The 21,364-nt window shown below is 43.7% G+C and overlaps 2 protein-coding genes across 3 annotated transcripts in view; both read right to left on the bottom strand.

The window, feature by feature from the left end:
• Positions 1-21,364, bottom strand: part of bpifcl (BPI fold containing family C, like) — a 46,138-nt gene that overhangs the window by 21,275 nt on the left and 3,499 nt on the right. The window contains exon 1 of one of the 2 annotated variants that reach the window (XM_035738299.2): positions 9,641-9,693. The exons of the other annotated variant lie outside the window; for it this stretch is intronic. Within the exon in view, the coding sequence (XP_035594192.1) occupies positions 9,641-9,678 (38 nt within the window). The 5' untranslated portion in view covers positions 9,679-9,693. Of the gene's footprint in view, positions 1-9,640; positions 9,694-21,364 lie in introns of those variants that run through there. 2 annotated transcript variants of the gene reach the window in all.
• On the bottom strand, positions 2,832-6,797 carry LOC118359682 (vesicular inhibitory amino acid transporter-like). The gene is made up of 2 exons (XM_035738298.2): positions 5,862-6,797; positions 2,832-4,913 (listed from the first exon to the last, which is right to left on the bottom strand). Exons 1-2 carry the CDS (start codon positions 6,258-6,260, stop codon positions 3,726-3,728), a joined length of 1,587 nt encoding a protein of 528 aa, XP_035594191.1. The 5' UTR covers positions 6,261-6,797; the 3' UTR covers positions 2,832-3,725.

The raw sequence follows: 21,364 nt of genomic DNA, 5'->3' as shown, positions 1-21,364 counted from the left end.
CTGTACTCTATATCATCTACTGCATCCTTATGTAATACATGTATCACTCGCCACTTTAACTATGCCACTTTGTTTACATACTCATCTCATATGTATATACTGCATTCAATACCATCTACTGTATCTTGCCCATGCCGCTCTGTACCATCACTCGTTCATATATCTTTATGTACATATTCTTTATCCCCTTACACTTGTGTCTATAAGGTAGTAGTTTTGGAATTGTTAGCTAGATTACTTGTTGGTTATTACTGCATTGTCGGAACTAGAAGCACAAGCATTTCGCTACACTCGCACTAACATCTGCTAACCATGTGTATGTGACAAATAACATTTTATTTGATTATTTGATTTGATAGGTTGCTGTCCTTGCACAACACGGTCAGGTGTCTGACCTCCTCCCTATAGGCTGTCTCAGCGTTGTCAATGATCAGGCCTACCACTGTTGTGTCATCGGCAAACTTAATGGTGTTGGATTCGTGCCTGGCCGTGCAGTCATGAGTGAACAGGGAGTACAAGAGGGGACTGAGTACGCACCCCTGAGGGGCCCCCATGATGAGGATCAGCGTGGCGGTTGTGTTGTTACCTACCCTTACCACCTGGGGGAGGCCCGTCAGGAAGTCCAGGATCCAGTTGCAGAGGCAGGAGTTTAGTCCCAGGGTTCTTAGCTTAGTGATGAGCTTTGATGGCACTATGGTGTTGAATGCTGAGCTGTAGTCAATGAATAGCATTCTCACATAGGTGTTCCTTTTGTCCAGGTGTGAAAGGGCAGTGTGGCGTGCAATAGAGATTGCATCATCTGTGGATCTGTTGGGGCGGTATGCAAATGGGGTTGGGTCTAGGGTTTCTGGGATAATGGTGTTGATGTGAGCCAAGACCAGCCTTTTCAAAGCACTTCATGGCCTACATACGTGAGTGCTACGGGTCGGTAGTCAGTTAGGCAGGTTACCTTAGGGTTCTTGGGCACAGGGACTATGGTGGTCTGCTTGAAACATGTTGGTATTACAGACTCAGACAGGGAGAGGTTGAAAATGTCAGTGAAGACACTTGCCATTTGGTCAGCGCATGTTCGGACTACACGTCCTGGTAATCTGTCTGGTCCTGCGGCCTTGTGAATGTTGATCTGTTTAAAAGGTCTTACTCACATCAGCTGCGAAAAGTGTGACCACACATTCGCCCGGAACAGCTGATGCTCTCATGCATGTTTCAGTGTTACTTGCCTCGAAGCAAACATAGAAGTAATTTAGCTCGTCTGGTAGGCTTGTGTCACTGGGCAGCTCTCGGCAGTGTTTCCCTTTGTAGTCTGTAATAGTTTGCAAGCCCTGCCACATCCGACGAGCGTTGGAGCCGGTGTAGTACGATTTGATCTTAGTCCTGTTTTGACGCTTTGCCTGTTTGAATGATCATTGGAGGGCATAGCGGGATTTCTTATAAACTTCCGGGTTAGAGTCCCGTTCCTTGAAAGCGGAAGCTCTACCCTTTAGCTCAGTGCGGATGTTGCTGCCTGGAGGTGTGTTTTAGGTCCTTTTCCTGTTGAAAAACAAATTATACTCCCACTAAGCGCAAACCAGATGGGATGGTGTATCGCTACAGATTGTTGTGGTAGCCATGTTGGTTAAGTGTGCTTTGAATTCTAAATAAATCACAGACAGTGTCACCAGCAAAGCACCCCCACACCATCACACCTCCTCCTCCATGTTTCACGTTGGGAACCAAACATGCGGAGATCATCCGTTCATCTACTCGGCATCTCACAAAGACACGGCAGTTGGAACCAAAAATCTCAAATTTGGACTCATCAGACCAATGGACAGATTTCCACCAGTCTAATGTCCATTGCTCTTGTTTCTTGACCCAAACAAGTCTCTTATTTTTATTGGTATCCTTTAGTAGTGGTTTCTTTGCAGCAATTTGACCATGAAGGCCTGATTCACGCATTCTCCTCTTAACAGTTGATGTTGAGATGTGTCTGTTACTTGAACTCTGTGAAGCATTTATTTGGGTTGCAATCTGAGGTGCAGTTAACTATAATGACCTTATCCTCTGCAGCAGAGGTAACTCTGGGTCTTCCTTTCCTGTGGCAGTTCTCATGAGAGACAGTTTTTTCGACCTCACTTTTATATATATTTTTTTAATTTAACTAGGCAAGTCAGTTAAGAACAAATTCTTATTTATAATAAACAGCCTACCCCGGCCAAACCCTAACCCTGACGACATTGGGCCAATTGGGCGCTGCCCCACTTGAAGGACATTTCAAAGGTCTTGACATTTTTCGGATTGACTGACCTTCACGTCTTAAAGTGATGATGGACTGTCATTTCTATTTGCTTATTCGAGCTGTTCTTGACATAATATGGACTTAGCCCTATTTGTAAAAGACCATCTTGTCACAATACAACTGATTGGCTCAAACACATTGAGAAGGAGAGAAATTCCACAAATGAACTTTTAACAAGGCATACCTGTTAATTGACATGCATTCCAGGTGACTACCTCATGACGCTGGTTGAGAGAATGCCAAGAGTGTGCAAAGCTGTCATCAAGGCAAAGGGTGGCTACTTTCAGGAATCTCAAATATATATAAAATATATTTTATTTAACACATTTTTGGTTACTATATGATTCCATATGTTTAATGTTTAAAGTTAATTGGGAATTAGAATGTATGTGGAGTCTAAATTTATAGGCAGATAATTCGGATGTGCAGGTGAGGTGAGTAAATCTATGATAATTTGCATAATACTTGCACACCACATCCGCATTCCTCATCCAGATTTCTGCTTCCATTTTTCCCGAAAGACCCCCAAACAACCACTGACTATATATTCATCCATAAAAACCTACATTTTATTCACCCATAGATTATTTTTTTCGCACATACATGAGCGTTCACAAATTCCAGATAGACATTTATTCCTTGGACAATGATATGAACATAATGCATAAAATTTTCGATTTTTTTAATCTATTAATTCAACACATACTCGTTTCTTACACGTCATGATTAATTCCATAAAAGCACAATTAATACGTTCAACAGGTAGGGAGACTATACAGAAGACAGATGGTTTCATATGAACACATAGGAGCCACTTGCTTGCACGGCAATAATTCACATCATCCATAATGACACTTGAAACACCAAAAACCAAATGTGTCGACAAGGAGTACGGTTGAAAACGGATCGAAATGTTCTGATTAATCCACTATATATTAGTTCCTTGTATGTTTACCCTATAGCACCAACCAACGTGGTTGCCCGAAGCGTGATTTATCTGGTATGTCGACAGAACCTGCATGAGATTATCTAATTCTATAGCAGCTCGATAATAAAACACTCACTTACGTATTTAAAAAAAATCTCCATAAGGAAGCCAATTATCAATGCAGATTATCAAGACATCCACACACTAAATTAGGCCTTATACACAGCTCATTTTCACATGCCTGACTTTGCCTGATCAGACCATGCGTCATATTCAACGCTTCAGAGATGATCCTTTTTCAAAGGACACTGCATTGCCCACTTCCTAATTAACATAACATTTCATTACTAAATACTGTACACTATGATTGTAAAGTCTATTATTGCACATTATCACGAAGGCAAAAAACAAAGTACAGTTACACAGTCTCCCTTTTGCTCTGTCAATCAGTCTGTCATTCAGCGCCAATGATTGATGAGATGATGACCTATGGGCTACAGAGGTAGAATGTATACATTCTTATTCCTCGACTCCATATTTGAATGCCTCAATGAGCCCCTCTACTGAGTGAATAAACCCAGAAATGCTGCATATGCCTCCTATAACGAATATGGCGACGTCGAAGAACACGTGGTGCCATAAGAGTTTCCTCCACATCAGTTTTAGATGAAAGAGAGCCGGGAGAAGGAAGCACAACCCGGCGCCGGTAAGACTCCCGGTTAGGCCCATGAGGAGTGCGAAGTGCGGGACAAAGATGGCCATGATCAACGTGAACACCACCAGGAGGCACCGGAGGCCCAGTCCCCAGGACTTAATCCGTCCTCCCGGCCCGTAACAGTCAGGGAAAATAGCGCGCCCTCCATCCTGGAAAAAAGACTTCTCCAGGACCTCTACAGCAGCGAAGAACGGCAGCGGATACGAAAGCAAGGCCTTGGCCACCAGGAACAGGTTTACCACCGCTCTGATGGTGGACGGCAGGTTGTCCGTGATAACCTCTTTGGTGGCATCTGCCCAAGTCAAGTAGGCCACCAGAGCGAACAGGCCCTTCAGAACGCAGGCTCCGATGTGAGTCCAGTCCATCATGCAGTGGAACTCCTTTGGCCTCTGCATGTTCCCCTCCAGCGAGGGCAGGAAGATCTGGGACGTGTAGCTGAAGACGATGATGCCGATGGAGATGGGAAACTTCTTGACATCGATATAGAACTTGACTTTATCCCAGGCCCAATCGCGGGCTCTGGAGAGGCAGTAGGCTATCACCAGGATGTTGATGACAAAGTGCGCGATGGTGCAGAGCAAGCTGAACTTGGACACCGCCTTGAGGCTCTTGAGGAACGCGCAAGGCAGGAGGGCAGCCGTGGCGACTACAGACCAGGCCTTCTGCGAGACCGGCAGATTGGGGAAACTGTTGACCATCAGGTTGCCGCTGACCACCACGTACAGGATACAGGTCATGACCAACTCAATGATCTGAGCAACGTTAACGATATGCCCGCCCAGAGACGGGAACCGTGGCTGGCAGCAGGCGTTGGCGATGTCCACGTAGGAGTCCCTCACGCGCACCAGAATTCCATCCTCATTCTCTTCATACAGACACGCAATAAGAATCTTTCCGGTGTAACAACATACAACGGCGGCAAATATGATAAGAAAGAGTCCGAGGTATCCTCCGTGAAGAATGGCGTATGGTAACCCAAGGACGAACATCCCCTGTGGATACACAAGCACAGTTGAGTCGTAATGGAAATGGTCTTATCTAAGTGGCATGCCTCCCCACACCACACATGCAATAAATGTATCATATTTAAAGTTGTATAATAATAGCAAACGACATTCACATGTTCATAATCATACATGTGTGAAACCCCATATTTAACGACTGGAGTTGAGAAAAAAAAGGCATAGGCAGTTAGTTCTCTGTTCTTCTGTCAGGTGACTAGCGTCCAGGCACAGAATCTAATATTTCTAACATATTTCCTCATCAATACAGGATTTATTTTGTACAATCCACTGTAATAATAACATATACAATTTAGGAGATGCTGATATCCAAATCGATTTACAGACATGCATGCATACATTTTAAGTATGGGTGGTCCCGGGAATCGAACATACTACCCTGGGTTACAAGCTCCATGCTCTACCAACTACAAAGGACCACTGTGAAATGTTATCAAGAATAAAGATGTAGACCTAATGGTGCCTGAGGCTAATCCAAACCATTTTAGCCGTGATTCATTCCAGACGGAGAGGCAACCGGGGGTCTGTTTTTTGCTGATAAGAAATAGGCTATCTTGCATAAACCCCCATTTTTCTCTAAAATCTCAAATTATTATTATACACATGCTTAAAATTAAATTGACATTATCTTCTGATTAAATGAAGGCACATATATGCAGTTGTTTTTAAATAAAATATTTAGGTCACACTTGTTCTAAATTAAGGATTGTGAAATATGAAACCACACAAGGCCTATTCAAAGTCTATTTTTACATGTCAATTAAAACATTTCTAAAGTCATTTTAAGGTCTGTTTCAGTATTGTTGTAGGATGCAAATCGGTGTCCCTGAATGGGCGTATATTGCAAGCATATCTTGACAATAGGCTTACATTGACATAGTGCCAATATGTTTGTGTGTTTCTTTAAATTATTTCTACCTGAATGGCATTGGTGACGTTCCACCCCGCATCCCAAGTGGTAATTTTGGGTTTGTCCTCTAATGCCAACTCGTTACACGCCCCAGTGTTCTTGAGGGAGGAAGAGGATGGTGGACCGGTTCCGTCTCTCTGGTAGTGGCTGTCCCCCACCATCAACTCGTCTCCTCCGTCCATATCTCCCCCTTCTTCGTCACCCTGCATGATGTCCATCTGCATCCCCTGCCTATAGTCAAAATCCAAGTCATCGCAGTCCACGAACCCCAGACCCTCTTCATCCGTAGCGGCCTGGAAGCCAAGCCTGGCAAACACTCCGCTTACCTTGGCCTGAGACTTATTGGACACTGTGTTGGCCGCATTGGTCAGCTTGTTGCCGATCTTGTGTCGAATTAAGTGAGCCATTGTTGTGAAATAAATGTGGATCTTCAGATATCAATTGGATCAAATATGGTTATTAGTTATTTTGGCTGTTGCTGCTGCTGTGAGAGAAAAATAACCATGCCTGTTGCCAATACGTTTTGACGTTTCTCTCAACGGCTGTCCAACCGTTACATCCACATAGGCTCTCCTTAAAATCCCGTCTGTTGGTCTTGATTATCCATGTCACTCTCAAACCCCTCCTGACACGTTCTTGGCTTCAGAAGAAATTATGCAAAACAATTCCTCCTCAAGTTGGTTCTTCTAAACTGCTGAATGTGATCGAATGTCCCTGTTTGTGACCTTTCCATTAAGTTGTCCGTTTTGGTTCGGATGTTGCAGTCAACTGTGGCGCAGCTGTGACAAGTGCAAACCACGAGCGATGGAATCTGTGTGTCACAGTCGGACTAGGCACGTGTCCTCGTATACTGCCAATGCAATGACTTGCTCAGCAGGCAAAAACCTCTCACGGTTCTGAAGCGGGCGTGTGTGCGTGTGTGAGAGCGAGAGAGACGCAGCCTACGAAATAAGTAAGACCCCCTCACTGGCGCAAATTCTCTGCAGTAGCCTAAGACCAAGGACAAAATTGTCAATTTATTACGTTTAGCAAATTGCTTTGAGATTTTAGAGGGAGAAAGGGGTGTAGTATTTCGTTACCAGAGGCATGGATGCAAGCTCTTACGCTTTATTTATACAAAAATATTTATGCTTTATTCGATTAAGATCATTTTGCATATTGAATTAGACCTAATTATATTTTTATTTTTGATCGATCATTTGTTACAATAGTTTTCGTTATGATGACACTAAACATATTCAGATCGTGTTGATCTTGCCGATGTATGAGCAGTTTCATGAAGGTGTAGTTTATAATTGCAGACGCACATGTTCGTTGAAAAATGCGATTTAGACTGCCTACCATTCATAGGCCTATACCAATGTTTTGTCTTTGTCTTTTTATTCCTAATGCAAAAATACATAGAGGTGTAAAATGGATAAATAAGTATGACATATTTGAATATCAAAATCGAACCTAGCTCTGACATCAATAGCATATTATTTTGATTATTTCCGTTTTTTAAAATTTGCTATAAGAATTAGGAGACAATGTTTTGTTTTATGGCCCTTTGAGTATAGCCAGCATTTACACGTTTTTTTATGTGGTATAATATATATCAAAACAATCTTTTAATTTGTTTTATTCTTGTCTAATTTGTTTTCCGATTATTTTAATTGATTAGCGGATCTCTGTTGCCGAAGTCATTTTTGTTCTGCTCATGGGAGCAGATACTTTAAATTCAGCTGATAAATTAGAGACCACAGGCCGCATTCATCTTCATGAGAAAATTCTACGAATTTCAGCATTGCAGAACCTGGGACAGCGACTTGAATTTGCGCATGTTGGCCATAACCTTCAGTAACTGCCAAGTCATTTTTTTTAAATGCCCCCTGTTGTTTGACAAGCTATTTCCCATGTAGATCTTCACAGCATTAGCAAATTCCTCATGATTAGATCAACTATACATCTGGCATAGAAACCAAATGTAGGTCTAAATAGTATAATATATTATGTTGGTTGTCCTTGAAAAGGCATGGCATTCTCGTCCTCATTAAACACATGCCCGTGTCATGTGCGTCTGCTTTAGAACTCCCAAATTACGATATGACATTAAAGAGCAGGAATGTGTTCGAAAATGCAGAAGAAAAAAATCACGGTAACATTTGATGCCTCCAACTGTAATCCCTCTGATGATAAGAGGCACCTTATCCTTTCTCTTCTAATCGGTTCCGACATGTCACGACGCATTACAGTATTACTGTCATCAGGTTTTGGTGCCTGCGTATGCAAGGCATTTCTAACATTTCCATCTGTCGGAATACATTATTAACATTAAAGGAAAGGCAGAAATACAGTTTACTCTTTCACAGAGTGAGAATAGCACATGGACAGACTGATGATACATTAATTACAGAATAATGTATGTTGAATTGTGCATTGGTCGAAGACTAAATGAGACAAAAACGTGAAAGACGACGAGAACTCAACATTTTGCATCAACCCAGAGAGAAAGTTCCTATATTTTCATGCTGGGCTTAGGTTGCTTTGCCAGCTGCCATTTGTGTTGAGGCATGCACAGTGTGCGTGTATGTGTATGCATGCATGTGTGCTGGCATGAGGGTGTGTGTGTGTGTGTGAGGACAGTGAGGAAAGAATGTTCCCGGGAGAGTCCTTGGGGCATCTCAGTGACTAAACCTCCCTCCCCCATCGTGTGCAAAACCCTGGTCATGGACAGAGGATAGGCTGAAAATGTTACACAAACACCCCCCCCCCCTGGATTAAAATGAACAGCACTGCACCTTCATCGTGAAACAGGGTTTTGAATTCCAGTGAAATGTACTTACTAATCTTCTGGACACAAAGATATGTTGTTCTCCAACTGTATTTGCACATTTGCAGCTTCACAAGAAATTGATTTTCAGACATATTATTATTGAGATGACATCAAATTGCCTGCTGTGGTGACCAATTTAGCTTTGGGTTACAGAGGCAAAGATTTATTCAGCAAAGATGAAAGAGGGATGTCTGAAGGGGGAGAGATACTGAAGGCCTATAACCTGCTAACATGCACCAACTGGGGGCAATAGACTCAGATAGTTGCCATGGCCACAATAATTGGTTGGCAAGACTCAAAGGAACACAGGTTGTCTGTCTGAAAGCCTCACTAGATGAAAAGGGAAGCCACTCAAGCCAATCTAGAGCCCTAACAATGGGAAGGGATCTAAGAAAATATAGCATCCTGGATTGAGAAAAAACAGAGCATTTTGGTTTAGAATAGAGAAATGTAATCTGCTGCTTATACTAAATGGTCCACAAGGACATGCAATTTACATAGGAACAGATAAATAAACACACACACAATTTTGAAATCTTTCCTTGGATCCCCTATGAAACATGAACACAACTTACACATACACACAGACACTACACACCCAGGGATTCATGCAAAGTGACAGGTGCACAAACACATTAATAACTCTATGGCCCAAAAATATCGTTATGCTTACAGGGCTTAAGACTGAAGAGAGTGGTAGTGACAGTCTCTGTGTGTGAGGGGGCGGGGTAGTGTTTAGGGGTTGCAGGGTGTTTGGTTTGCTGCTGTGGCTCTGGTATCAGGCAGTCTAGTGGTTAAGAGCCTTGGGCCAGTAACTAAAAGGTCGCTGGTTTGAATCCCGAGCCAACTAGGTGAAAAATCTGTCAATATGCCCTTGAGCAAGGCACTTAACCCTAGTTGCTCTGGTAAGAGCATCTGCTAAATTACTCAAATGTAAATATCAGAGGCAGCAGTAGGAATCTCAATGCATACCTCAGACTGTTATGTAAACGGTGTTCCCTTCCCCTCATTCATTTATGTCACAGATAGTTGGAGGTTCTCTTTTTATTTCACCAGTCCTGCATGCAAAGATTCAAACGGACATTTCACCATTTCATCTCATGATCAGCACAGAGAGCTGCAGCAGGAAATATCAGTCTTTTAGGTACTGACAATCATAATATTGCTATTCTACTACCTCAACTAAATTATAAGATTGATAATATTAACAGAGTAGTAACATGACAATAACCCAATAAATGTCTTAAGAGTCTTGCAGGAATACTTGAATATGACAGCTGATGACAAGCTAATTAGGATCTCTCTACCCTGCTTCTACAAAATGGAGGAGCTACATCAAGGCAGTCCCAAAGCGCTTGTAGCCTAATTGTTCCTCTGTGGCTCATCACGGTATGACATGCACAACAAGCAAAGATTCCCAGTGTTAGGGACAGAGGTACAATGTCACGTCTTGCCTTCTGGGAGCCTATGTGGGAGATGACCTAGATCTGCTTATTAACATTAGAGGAGGTCCCCTGACTAGAGCTTTGTGCCTGAGCAGTGAACTGTGCCTCCGATTCAATGACACAGCATCAAGCTACAACATTTCCTGCACCCAAATCTGTGCTAACCCGCCAATCAAGTCCCTGGACTGAAATAAATATGGAATGTATCCACCATTTGTTTGATTACACAGGGCATATGCCTGTTGTCTCGAAATTATTATTTTTTACGATGCATGAATGATCTGATATGTAAGACCCTTGAGCTTAATTCTGTGGTTTTGTAACAATGGTGGCACAGAAAATGCATAGGTGAATGCCAAGTACTCCTCTTATTGACTAGCTCATGATACACTATTGATGAAAGGATGCAGCATGGAGGGCCCTGTTTTTTGGACAATCATGTCACATGACCTGGATTTGAACCTTTATTTAAACCTTTTCCATCAAACTGTCATTATTTAGTTTTATGTCAGATGGTCCAGCACCATCCTCAGATAATTATTGCTTTACTTTTGTGTAATTCTAATTTCTGGAAAGGCTTAAAATAAAAAGGTTAAAGGTGAAATATGCAGAAATTGCTCTGCAATTTCCTGGTTACTAACTTTCTAATTGTTCACCTAATTTCAGTTTATGTGTCACAAATCCCGCTTCCTGAGTCTGTGTTTTCCTGTGTTTCAGTCCTGGAGAGTGTTTCCGGTGTCCTGGAACGCACCCTGTCTGGTTGCCGGGCGAATTAGCTTGTTGGGAGATCGATGTTCACCCGCACCTGTATCCCATCAGTAATCTGCACACCTGTCCTGATCATCACCTCTCCCCTTCAAAAGCTCTGACCTGACATCCATTCCCTGCCGGATCGTTAGCCATGAACAGTATGTTGTGCCCACGAACCAGCCTCCAGTTTATAGAGTTTGTTTTGTTTTGTTTTATTGTTTTGTACGTCTTGCTTGCCTTTAACTTACCGCCGTTTGTTTTGTCTACAGCCATTCACCCGGAACCCATACCCCATCCCTGTCTGCTCGTCGCCAGTGTGTTGTTATCCATTGGATCTCTGCCTAATCACTCCCATCAACCCACCTCCGCTGCCCGCTCCTCCACCCGGAACTATCTACCTCCACGTTCTCATTGATTAATAAATACTCACCATCTTTATACTCACCTTGTCCTGGTCAATTCTGGGTCCAATTCTGGTAAACCCTGACATGTGACAAAAAACAAAACAATACATTGTGTAGAGAATTATTGTACCGTCTAAACCACTGTGAAATATATTTTCAATAACCAAAAATATTGTATTTTCAGCTGGTGTACAAAAGTAAGACAAAAAAAAACAGAACAGGAAGCATAGATATAGTGCACGTCAGAGGAGGCTGGTGGGATGAGCTATAGGAAGATGGGCTCATTGTAATAGCTGGAATGAAATGGGCTCATTGTAATAGCTGGAATGAAATGGAATGGTATCAAACAAACATATGGAAACCACGTTTGGCTCCGTTCCATTTATTCCACTCCAGCCATAATGAGCCCAACCTCATAGATCCTCCCACCAGCCTCCATTGCCACACATAGAACAGATACCGCTTCTTAGATTTACTTTCAATGAGAATGACAGATCTATATTTATGTGAATTTGGTTGTAGCACCCAGAAAGTTTAAAAATCTAGGTCATGTGACATGGTAGCCCAAAACACAGGATCTTAAAGGGTGTTTCTGGTTATGGGCTGATACTCATATCAGAGGCAAAGAATGATAGATAATCTTCATTTGACCCCTTACCGACAGAGTGATAGGGGACAGACCGTTTGGTGGTGGAGTGTCTATTGTCAGTGCTATATATCACCAGCTGAGGCTCCACTTTGCCCAGTCAATTGACAGTAATACTGTAAGTGCCAAACCAGAATAAATCGAGACCTTTTCAAATATAGGGGTGGATTGGGATAGGATATCATATAACCATAAAAATAGATTGATAGGAGTAGCTCATCATTTCTTCCAGGACTTAATTCAGAATACCCAAAAGATGAGTTCATGCTTTGTTTGATGCATATTCATCTCAAATGCATGAGACCAGCTTTCATTGCCCCCTCTGTTGGCAAACACTCATTCATGGATGTGGTCTTTAATGCATTAGTCCTACTTTTAAAGGGTTCTGGGTCATACAGTAGGTTATCACACCCAGTCTATACTCACATTAACATGTTCATTGAGGAAACAAAAAATATTGTAGATAAAGCCATGCATCTGTATAAAAACAATAATGGTAGTAAATGACACTGACAGATGCCAGTAAATAGACTACAGAATGTATAAATACATATTCATAAAACAAGAGTTGTTTGGGGATCTACTATAATAGAGGATGTAATATATACATATTTTAACATTGAACTACCTTCACCTTAATAAAATTATTGTTACCTTGTAAAAATGTTCTGAGCATCCCGGAACTTATGGATGCTCACACAAGCCTTCGAGTCGCCCGTATTTTGTAGTAACACCCTTTCAAAATGACTTCCAAAACACACACTTTGCAAAATATTTTAATTTCAAGACTACAAATCATCTCCCGAGATGATTGTTTAAATTGCTGCCGAATGCTTACAACCAACACCGGTCCCGATGGTAATAGATAACGGCTATTTTCAAAGGAGGGCCGATTGAGCATGCAAAGGGGACTAACTACAGTCGGCGCTCCACGGCTTCTGTTCAAATCCTTGGCGGCGAGGAACAGAGCGCAGTGAATCCCAAATCCGTAATGACATCTCCAACCTCGAGCCCTTGCGATGGCTCATAAAAAGCTGGTTCGACCGAAATGTGGTTGTAAACTTCGAGATACAGGAGCTGATGTTTCATACAGCCACCTCGGAGATGGCGCTGATGTAAGGTGTTTAAGTTGTGTTCCACATTTACTTTGTTGCTTGTCCTGTTGACTGTTGTACCTTCTCACTCTTGAATACAATTTAGCTAACTAGATAGCTGCTCGTTCAGGCACATCTGATGTGGTTTCGCTGTTTCCCTGTTTTAGGGCAGTGAAGAACATACGATAGTTCTCACAGAGGCGCCCTGCAACCCGCTGCACAGTCGCCAGATGATGTCAGTGCTGCTCTTTGAGTGCTACAGAGTCCCAAATGCAGTGGTGGGGGACTCAAGTAAAAGTGAAAGTCACCCAGTAAAATACTACTTCAATAAAAGTATTTGGCTTTAAATATACTTAAGTATCAAAAGTAAAAGTATAAATAATTTCAAATGCATTATAAAGCAAACCAGATGGCATAATGATTTATTTTTTATTTACAGATAGCCAGGGGCATGCTCTAACTCTCAGACATAATTTACAAACAAAGCATGTGTTGAGTGAGTCCACCAGATCAGAGGCAGTAGGGATGACCAGGGATGTTCTGTGTTGAGTGAGTCCACCAGATCAGAGGCAGTAGGGATGACCAGGGATGTTCTGTGTTGAGTGAGTCCACCAGATCAGAGGCAGTAGGGATGACCAGGGATGTTCTGTGTTGAGTGAGTCCACCAGATCAGAGGCAGTAGGGATGACCAGGGATGTTCTGTGTTGAGTGAGTCCACCAGATCAGAGGCAGTAGGGATGACCAGGGATGTTCTGTGTTGAGTGAGTCCACCAGATCAGAGGCAGTAGGGATGACCAGGGATGTTCTGTGTTGAGTGAGTCCACCAGATCAGAGGCAGTAGGGATGACCAGGGATGTTCTGTGTTGAGTGAGTCCACCAGATCAGAGGCAGTAGGGATGACCAGGGATGTTCTGTGTTGAGTGAGTCCACCAGATCAGAGGCAGTAGGGATGACCAGGGATGTTCTGTGTTGAGTGAGTCCACCAGATCAGAGGCAGTAGGGATGACCAGGGATGTTCTGTGTTGAGTGAGTCCACCAGATCAGTGGCAGTAGGGATGACCAGGGATGTTCTGTGTTGAGTGAGTCCACCAGATCAGAGGCAGTAGGGATGACCAGGGATGTTCTGTGTTGAGTGAGTCCACCAGATCAGAGGCAGTAGGGATGACCAGGGATGTTCTGTGTTGAGTGAGTCCACCAGATCAGAGGCAGTAGGGATGACCAGGGATGTTCTGTGTTGAGTGAGTCCACCAGATCAGAGGCAGTAGGGATGACCAGGGATGTTCTGTGTTGAGTGAGTCCACCAGATCAGAGGCAGTAGGGATGACCAGGGATGTTCTGTGTTGAGTGAGTCCACCAGATCAGAGGCAGTAGGGATGACCAGGGATGTTCTGTGTTGAGTGAGTCCACCAGATCAGAGGCAGTAGGGATGACCAGGGATGTTCTGTGTTGAGTGAGTCCACCAGATCAGAGGCAGTAGGGATGACCAGGGATGTTCTGTGTTGAGTGAGTCCACCAGATCAGAGGCAGTAGGGATGACCAGGGATGTTCTGTGTTGAGTGAGTCCACCAGATCAGAGGCAGTAGGGATGACCAGGGATGTTCTGTGTTGAGTGAGTCCACCAGATCAGAGGCAGTAGGGATGACCAGGGATGTTCTGTGTTGAGTGAGTCCACCAGATCAGAGGCAGTAGGGATGACCAGGGATGTTCTGTGTTGAGTGAGTCCACCAGATCAGAGGCAGTAGGGATGACCAGGGATGTTCTGTGTTGAGTGAGTCCACCAGATCAGAGGCAGTAGGGATGACCAGGGATGTTCTGTGTTGAGTGAGTCCACCAGATCAGAGGCAGTAGGGATGACCAGGGATGTTCTGTGTTGAGTGAGTCCACCAGATCAGAGGCAGTAGGGATGACCAGGGATGTTCTGTGTTGAGTGAGTCCACCAGATCAGAGGCAGTAGGGATGACCAGGGATGTTCTGTGTTGAGTGAGTCCACCAGATCAGAGGCAGTAGGGATGACCAGGGATGTTCTGTGTTGAGTGAGTCCACCAGATCAGAGGCAGTAGGGATGACCAGGGATGTTCTGTGTTGAGTGAGCCCACCAGATCAGAGGCAGTAGGGATGACCAGGGATGTTCTGTGTTGAGTGAGTCCACCAGATCAGAGGCAGTAGGGATGACCAGGGATGTTCTGTGTTGAGTGAGTCCACCAGATCAGAGGCAGTAGGGATGACCAGGGATGTTCTGTGTTGAGTGAGTCCACCAGATCAGAGGCAGTAGGGATGACCAGGGATGTTCTGTGTTGAGTGAGTACACCAGATCAGAGGCAGTAGGGATGACCAGGGATGTTCTGTGTTGAGTGAGTCCACCAGATCAGAGGCAGTAGGGATGACCAGGGATGTTCTGTGTTGAGTGAGTACACCAGATCAGAGGCAGTAGGGATGACCAGGGATGTTCTCTTGATAAGTGTGTGAATTACACAATTTTCCTGTCCCGCTAAGCATTCAAAATGGAGCGAGTACATTTGGGTGTCAAGGAAAATGTATGGAGTAAAAAGTAGAAGTTGTCAAAAATATAAAGAGTAAACTAAAGTACAGATACCCCAAAAACTACTTAAGTAGTACTTTCAAGTATTTTTACACCACTGCCCTCTTGTATCCTATGGGGGGGGATAGCCTGCACAGCTTATATTACCACCAGACACACACACACACACACACACACGGGCATTGTCCTGTCCTCCAGCTACCACTGCGCTCATATACTACCTGTTATCAATGGAAGGTAGACACAGTAACATGAGGTTTTAGGTGACTCCACTCATACTCAACCAGGTAGCCAGATCTGTCTATTCTTTTTGTGGTCCTTCTGTAGCACAGTTGGTAGAGCATGGCGCTTGTAACGCCAGGGTAGTGGGTTCGATTCCCGACCACCCATACGGAATGTATGCACACATGACTGTAAGTTTTGGATAAAAGCGTCTGCTAAATGGCACATATTATTATTATTATTTTGCCAAATCCTCTATTGTTTGTTTTCATGCTAGAGGAGTTGGGAAAAGAACCAACAGATGTCGCTGCCATCTCACCAGATGTAACATGCTGTCTGTCCTCTGGTGTTTCCCCAGGCTGGATGCATGTGAACGTACAACCCTATGCACAAGGACTATGTTTAACAATTTACACTGAACATTTTACAAAAACACATTTACTGGAAAACTATGCAGATGCAAAGTTTGGTAACAGAATTTTGTTAAAATATCCCTCCGTTTGTTTATGTGTCCGCGTTTTCCAAAAGCTCTTACATATCTGCTCCAAATTAGGATTCAATACTTCCTGAGGAAAGAATGAGGTGTCAGCTATGACACAATGACTTTGAAATAATATCTGTTGGTAAGTGAGGTGGACTTACACCTGGTAATGGAATTGCAGTATCACGGGTCCCTGATCTGTACTCCACAGAAATTGATATGAATGTCATTCTCTTCATAGTGATGCATCCTGAATAGGTACACAAAGGTATAAATATGCAATATTCTATTTAGCATATTTGGGTATTATTGTACACAATGACTATTTTAAACAAACAAAACCAAATTTGGTTGGTCAGGACCAGACAAAATCTGTACTAATAGCAGTCGGTTTCACAATTTTGAACATTAAAGTACAGCACAATAGAGCTCAGTAGAGTAGAGTTCAGAACATTATACAACGGGTGGGTCTAATCCTGAATGCTGATTAGTTAAAGGCGCATTTCAGCCGGTGTCTATTCCACAAATGACTACCGGCTAAATCTGACGTCAAAATGCCTATTCATTCTGTTCCATCTGACTGCGCAATCCACTGTCTGGGTAACCCAGACAGGGAAGTTACACTTTATCTGCACTATAAAAATAATCGAGACATTATCTCATATGTTTGTATAAGATTTGTATAAACCCGTCTGTCTCTCCGACATTTGTAACATTGTTTCAATTTCGATTTCCAACTGTCCCATAGAAATGAACGCGTAATGGTCGAGAATCAGGACGAGAGAGAGGCAAGCAGCGTTACTCAGCCATTAGAAATCATGAATCAGCTGGATATATACAAAGAAATCTCAATTGGAAAAAGGTGAAACGAAGTGCAGCTAGTTTGCAGTCTTTCCAGCTTCAGTTTGAAGTTAATGTTAACTGTGTTTGTTGGCTAGCTCCTCTGAACAAGTGTCCTAATGAGATAGCAAATTTTCTATGTCAGGTGAAATCGTGTCTCATTAGCTCATTGTTATGGATGTATCCAAATAAATGTCACTAGAAAACAGCTTAATCAAATGCATCTCCTGTTGTTATTCTTTCTGCACTGTTTGGGGTGACTGTAAATGAATAGTAGTTGGCTAGCAAGCAAGGGATCAGAACGTTGCCATTATGGGATTGGAACATTTAGAATGAATGACTGGGTCGCGTCCATAGATACAGAACAAAAAGACTGAACAACTGGGTCGAGTCTCTGGCAACTGAACCAATAGAACGAAAGACCAGCCGGCTTGGGTAGTAACCCTCGATATTTATTTATAGACTAATAAACATCCGTAACGGATTTAGACATGGGCAGCCGCCCAGGGCGGAATCTTGCTGGGGGTGGTTCGCCAAGGGCGCCATTCTAGCTAGAACCGCCAATTACACTTGAAACAAATAGCCAAACTGAGAACTGCAAACAAAAATGCGGTCTGCTACTAAGATCAGTGAAATGTAGCTTAAACTGACCACCGTGCGAAGAGCAGAAACCTACACTAAGGGGGGAGATTCTGGTTCCAAACACCGGCTTCTCGGGCATGATCACATTCATATAACGGGATACCAATATATTCAAATAATGATTGACATATTGTAATTAACTTTATTTTAATTAATTTATTCATACTATGTCATCCTTCCACAATATATAGTCACAAAAATATCTAGGGTTACTATCCAAGCCGGCTGGTCTTTCGTTCTATTGGTGCAGTTGCCAGAGACTCGACCCAGTTGCTCAATAAGTGGGTTAACTGCCTTGTTCAGAGGCAGAACGACAGATTTTTACCTTGTCAGCTCGGAGATTCGATCTTGCAACCTTTCAGTTACTATTCCAACACGTATATCCATGTATATATATTTTTCATCGCATATCTTTTCAAAATATTTTTTCTAAACCTCAACTTCAAAATACTCTCCTGAAACACGCCTCACCCAATGTGGTGGATCTGTTTTTTTCTAAAGTCTTTTTATTTACCTCGGAACCGCAATCCCCCAACAGAATGCTGGCCAGCTCACTAGCTACTAGCTAGTATTCAGCTAACCACTACTAGTAGTCATCAGTTAACCTTTAGATCGGAAAGCTCTTGCCAGTTTGTACAATGCGACTCAAACCACAGCATACTGAACCCATTTTCTCTCCATATCCCCGGATTCCTACCGCAAGCTCTGAACCTTTTCACATGGATCATCGCAGCTAGCTAGCTCCTGGCTAACGTCGGTCCCAAAGCAAGCACCAATTAGCCTGGAGCCAGCCCACGCTAGGCCCATTCTCCGGCTAGCTGAAGTGGCCCATCAGCCACTCCCGAACCCATTCTACTGCCAGTACACGGCACGGAACCCCGCCGATCCTTCAAGACTGGACAACCGACGTAATCTCCTTGAGGGGTACTCAACTGGCCCCTACGTCGCGACGTCCCCCTGAATGCCCATCTGCTAGCCGCGGCCCACTAGCTGTCTAGAGCATATTGGACTGTTAGCTGAATAGATCCATTGGCCAATTTCTTGGGCCGCTATACCTATTTTGCCAATTGGACTTGGACCCCTCTGCTATTCGGAACCCTACTAATCCATCACGACTGGTCTATCAACGTCGCCGCACGCCGAGCCTAAAACAGACTTTCCTCCATTGCGACGTCCCTCTAAGGCCCTTCTGCTAGCTTGCTAGCCTCGGCCTGCTAGCTGCCTGAATCGCCGTGTCTCCAGCCAGCCCAACCACTCACTGGACCCCTATGATCACTCGGCTACGCATGCCTCTCCCTAATATCAATATGCCTTGTCCATTTACTGTCCTGGTTAGTGATTCTTGTCTTATTTCACTGTAGAGCCTCTAGCCCTGCTCAATATGCCTTAACCAACCATTCAGTTCCACCTCCCACATATGCGGTGACATCACCTGGTTTAAATGTCTCTAGAGGCAATCTCTCATCATTACTCAATGCCTAGGTTTACCTCCAATGTACTGGCATCCTACCCTACCTTTGACTGTACATTATGTATTGAATCTATTCTATCTCGCCAAGAAACCTGCTCCTTTTACTCTCTGTTCCGAATGTACTAGACGACCAGTTCGGATAGCCTTAAGCCGTACCCTTATCATACTCTTCCTCTGGTGATGTAGAGATTAATCCAGGCCCTGCAGTGCCTAGCTGCACTCCTACTCCCCAGGTGCTGTCATTTGTAGACTTCTGTAACCGTAAAAGCCTTGGTTTCATGCATGTTAACATTAGAAGCCTCCTCCCTAAGTTTGTTTATTCACTGCTTTAGCACACTCTGCCAACCTGGATGTCCTAGCTGTGTCTGAATCCTGCCTGAGGAAGACCACCAAAAACCCTGAAGTTTCCATCCCTAACTAGTAATATTTTCAGACAAGATAGAACTGCCAAACGGGGCGGTGTTGCAATCTACTGCAGAGATAGCCTGCAGAGTTCTGTCTTTACTATCCAGGTCTGTACCCAAACAATTCGAGCTTCTACTTTTTAAAAATCCACCTTTCTAGAAACAAATATCTCACCATTGCCGCTTGCTATAGACCCCCCTCTGCCCCCAGTTGTGCACTGGACACCATATGTGAATTGATTGCCCCCCCATCTATCTTCATAGCTCTTGCTGCTAGGTGATCTAAACTGGGACATGCTTAACACCCCGGCCATCCTACAATCTAAGATTGATGCCCTCAATCTCACACAAATTATCAATGAACCAACCAGGTACAACCCCAAATCCGTAAACATGGGCACCCTCATAGATATCATCCTAACCAACTTGCCCTCTAAATACACCTCAGCGATCACTGCCTCATTGCCTGCATCCGTAATGGGTCTGCGTTCAAACGACCATCACTGTCAAACGCTCCCTAAAACACTTCAGCGGGCAGGCCTTTCTAATCTACCTGGCCCGGGTATCCCGGAAGGATATTGACCTCATCCCGTCAGTAGAGGATGCCTGGTTATTCTTTAAAAGTGCCTTCCTCACCATCTTAAATAAGCATGCCCCGTTCAAGAAATTCAGAACAGATATAGCCCTTGGTTCTCTCCAGACCTGTCTGCCCTTGACCAGCACAAAAACATCCTGTGACGTACTGCATTAGCATCGAATAGCCCCCGTGATATGCAACTTTTCAAGGAAGTTCGGAACCAATATACACAAGCAGTTAGGAAAGCGAAGGCTAGCTTTTTCAAGCAGAAATTTGCATCCTGTTGCACAAACTCAAAAAAGTTCTGGGACACTAAAGTCCTTGGAGAATAAGAGCACCTCCTCCCAGCTGCCCACTGCACTGAGGCTAGGAAACACTGTCACCACCGATAAATCCACTATAATTGAGAATTTCAATAAGCATTTTCTACAGCTGGCCTATGCTTTCCACCTGGCTACCCCGATCAACAGCCCTCCACCCCCCACAGCAACTCACCCAAGCCTCCCCCTTTCTCCTTCACCCAAATAGCTGATGTTCTGAAAGAACTGCAAAATCTGGACCCTTACAAATCAGCCGGGCTAGACAATCTGGACTCTTCTCTTTCTAAAATGATCTGCCGAAATTGTTGCAACCCCTATTACTAGCCTGTTCAACCTCTTTTGCATTTTTCCTGAGATCGTATTTTCTGAGATTGGAAAACTGCCGCGGTCAAAGGGGGAGACACTCTAGACCCAAACTGCTACAGACCTATATCCTACCCTGCCTTTCTAAGGTCTTTGAAAGCCAAGTTAACAGATTTACCGACCATTTCAAATCCCACTGTACCTTCTCCGCTATGCAATCTGGTTTCAGAGCTGGTCTCGCTAAGGGTCCTAAACAATATCATAACCGCCATCGATTAGAGACATTACTGTGCAGCCATATTCATCGATCTGGCCAAGGCTTTCGACTCTGTCAAACATCACATTCTTATCGGCAGACTCAACAGCCTTGGTTTCTCAAATGATTGCCTCGCCTGGTTCACCAAATACTTCTCAGATAGAGTTCAGTGTGTCAAATCGGAGTGCCTGTTATTCGGACCTCTGGCACCCTCTATGGGGGTACCACAGGGTTCAATTCTTGCTGCTGGTGATTCTCTGATCCGCCTCTACGCAGATGACACCATTCTGTATACTTCTGGC

Source organism: Oncorhynchus keta, chromosome 27, assembly GCF_023373465.1.
Source record: "Oncorhynchus keta strain PuntledgeMale-10-30-2019 chromosome 27, Oket_V2, whole genome shotgun sequence".
Lineage (NCBI taxonomy): Eukaryota > Metazoa > Chordata > Actinopteri > Salmoniformes > Salmonidae > Oncorhynchus > Oncorhynchus keta.
The sequence above is the reverse complement of the archived record's forward strand: the minus strand, read 5'-3'. Positions and strand labels throughout refer to the sequence as shown.

What these genes read in the sequence shown, in the direction of transcription:
- LOC118359682 (XM_035738298.2), bottom strand. Translation starts at nt 6,260, where the DNA reads ATGGCTCACTTAATTCGACACAAGATCGGCAACAAGCTGACCAATGCG. An exon ending in ACGTCACCAATGCCATTCAG is followed by an intron (nt 4,914 to 5,861) that starts GTAGAAATAATT and finishes GTGTATCCACAG; the next exon opens with GGGATGTTCGTCCTTGGGTT.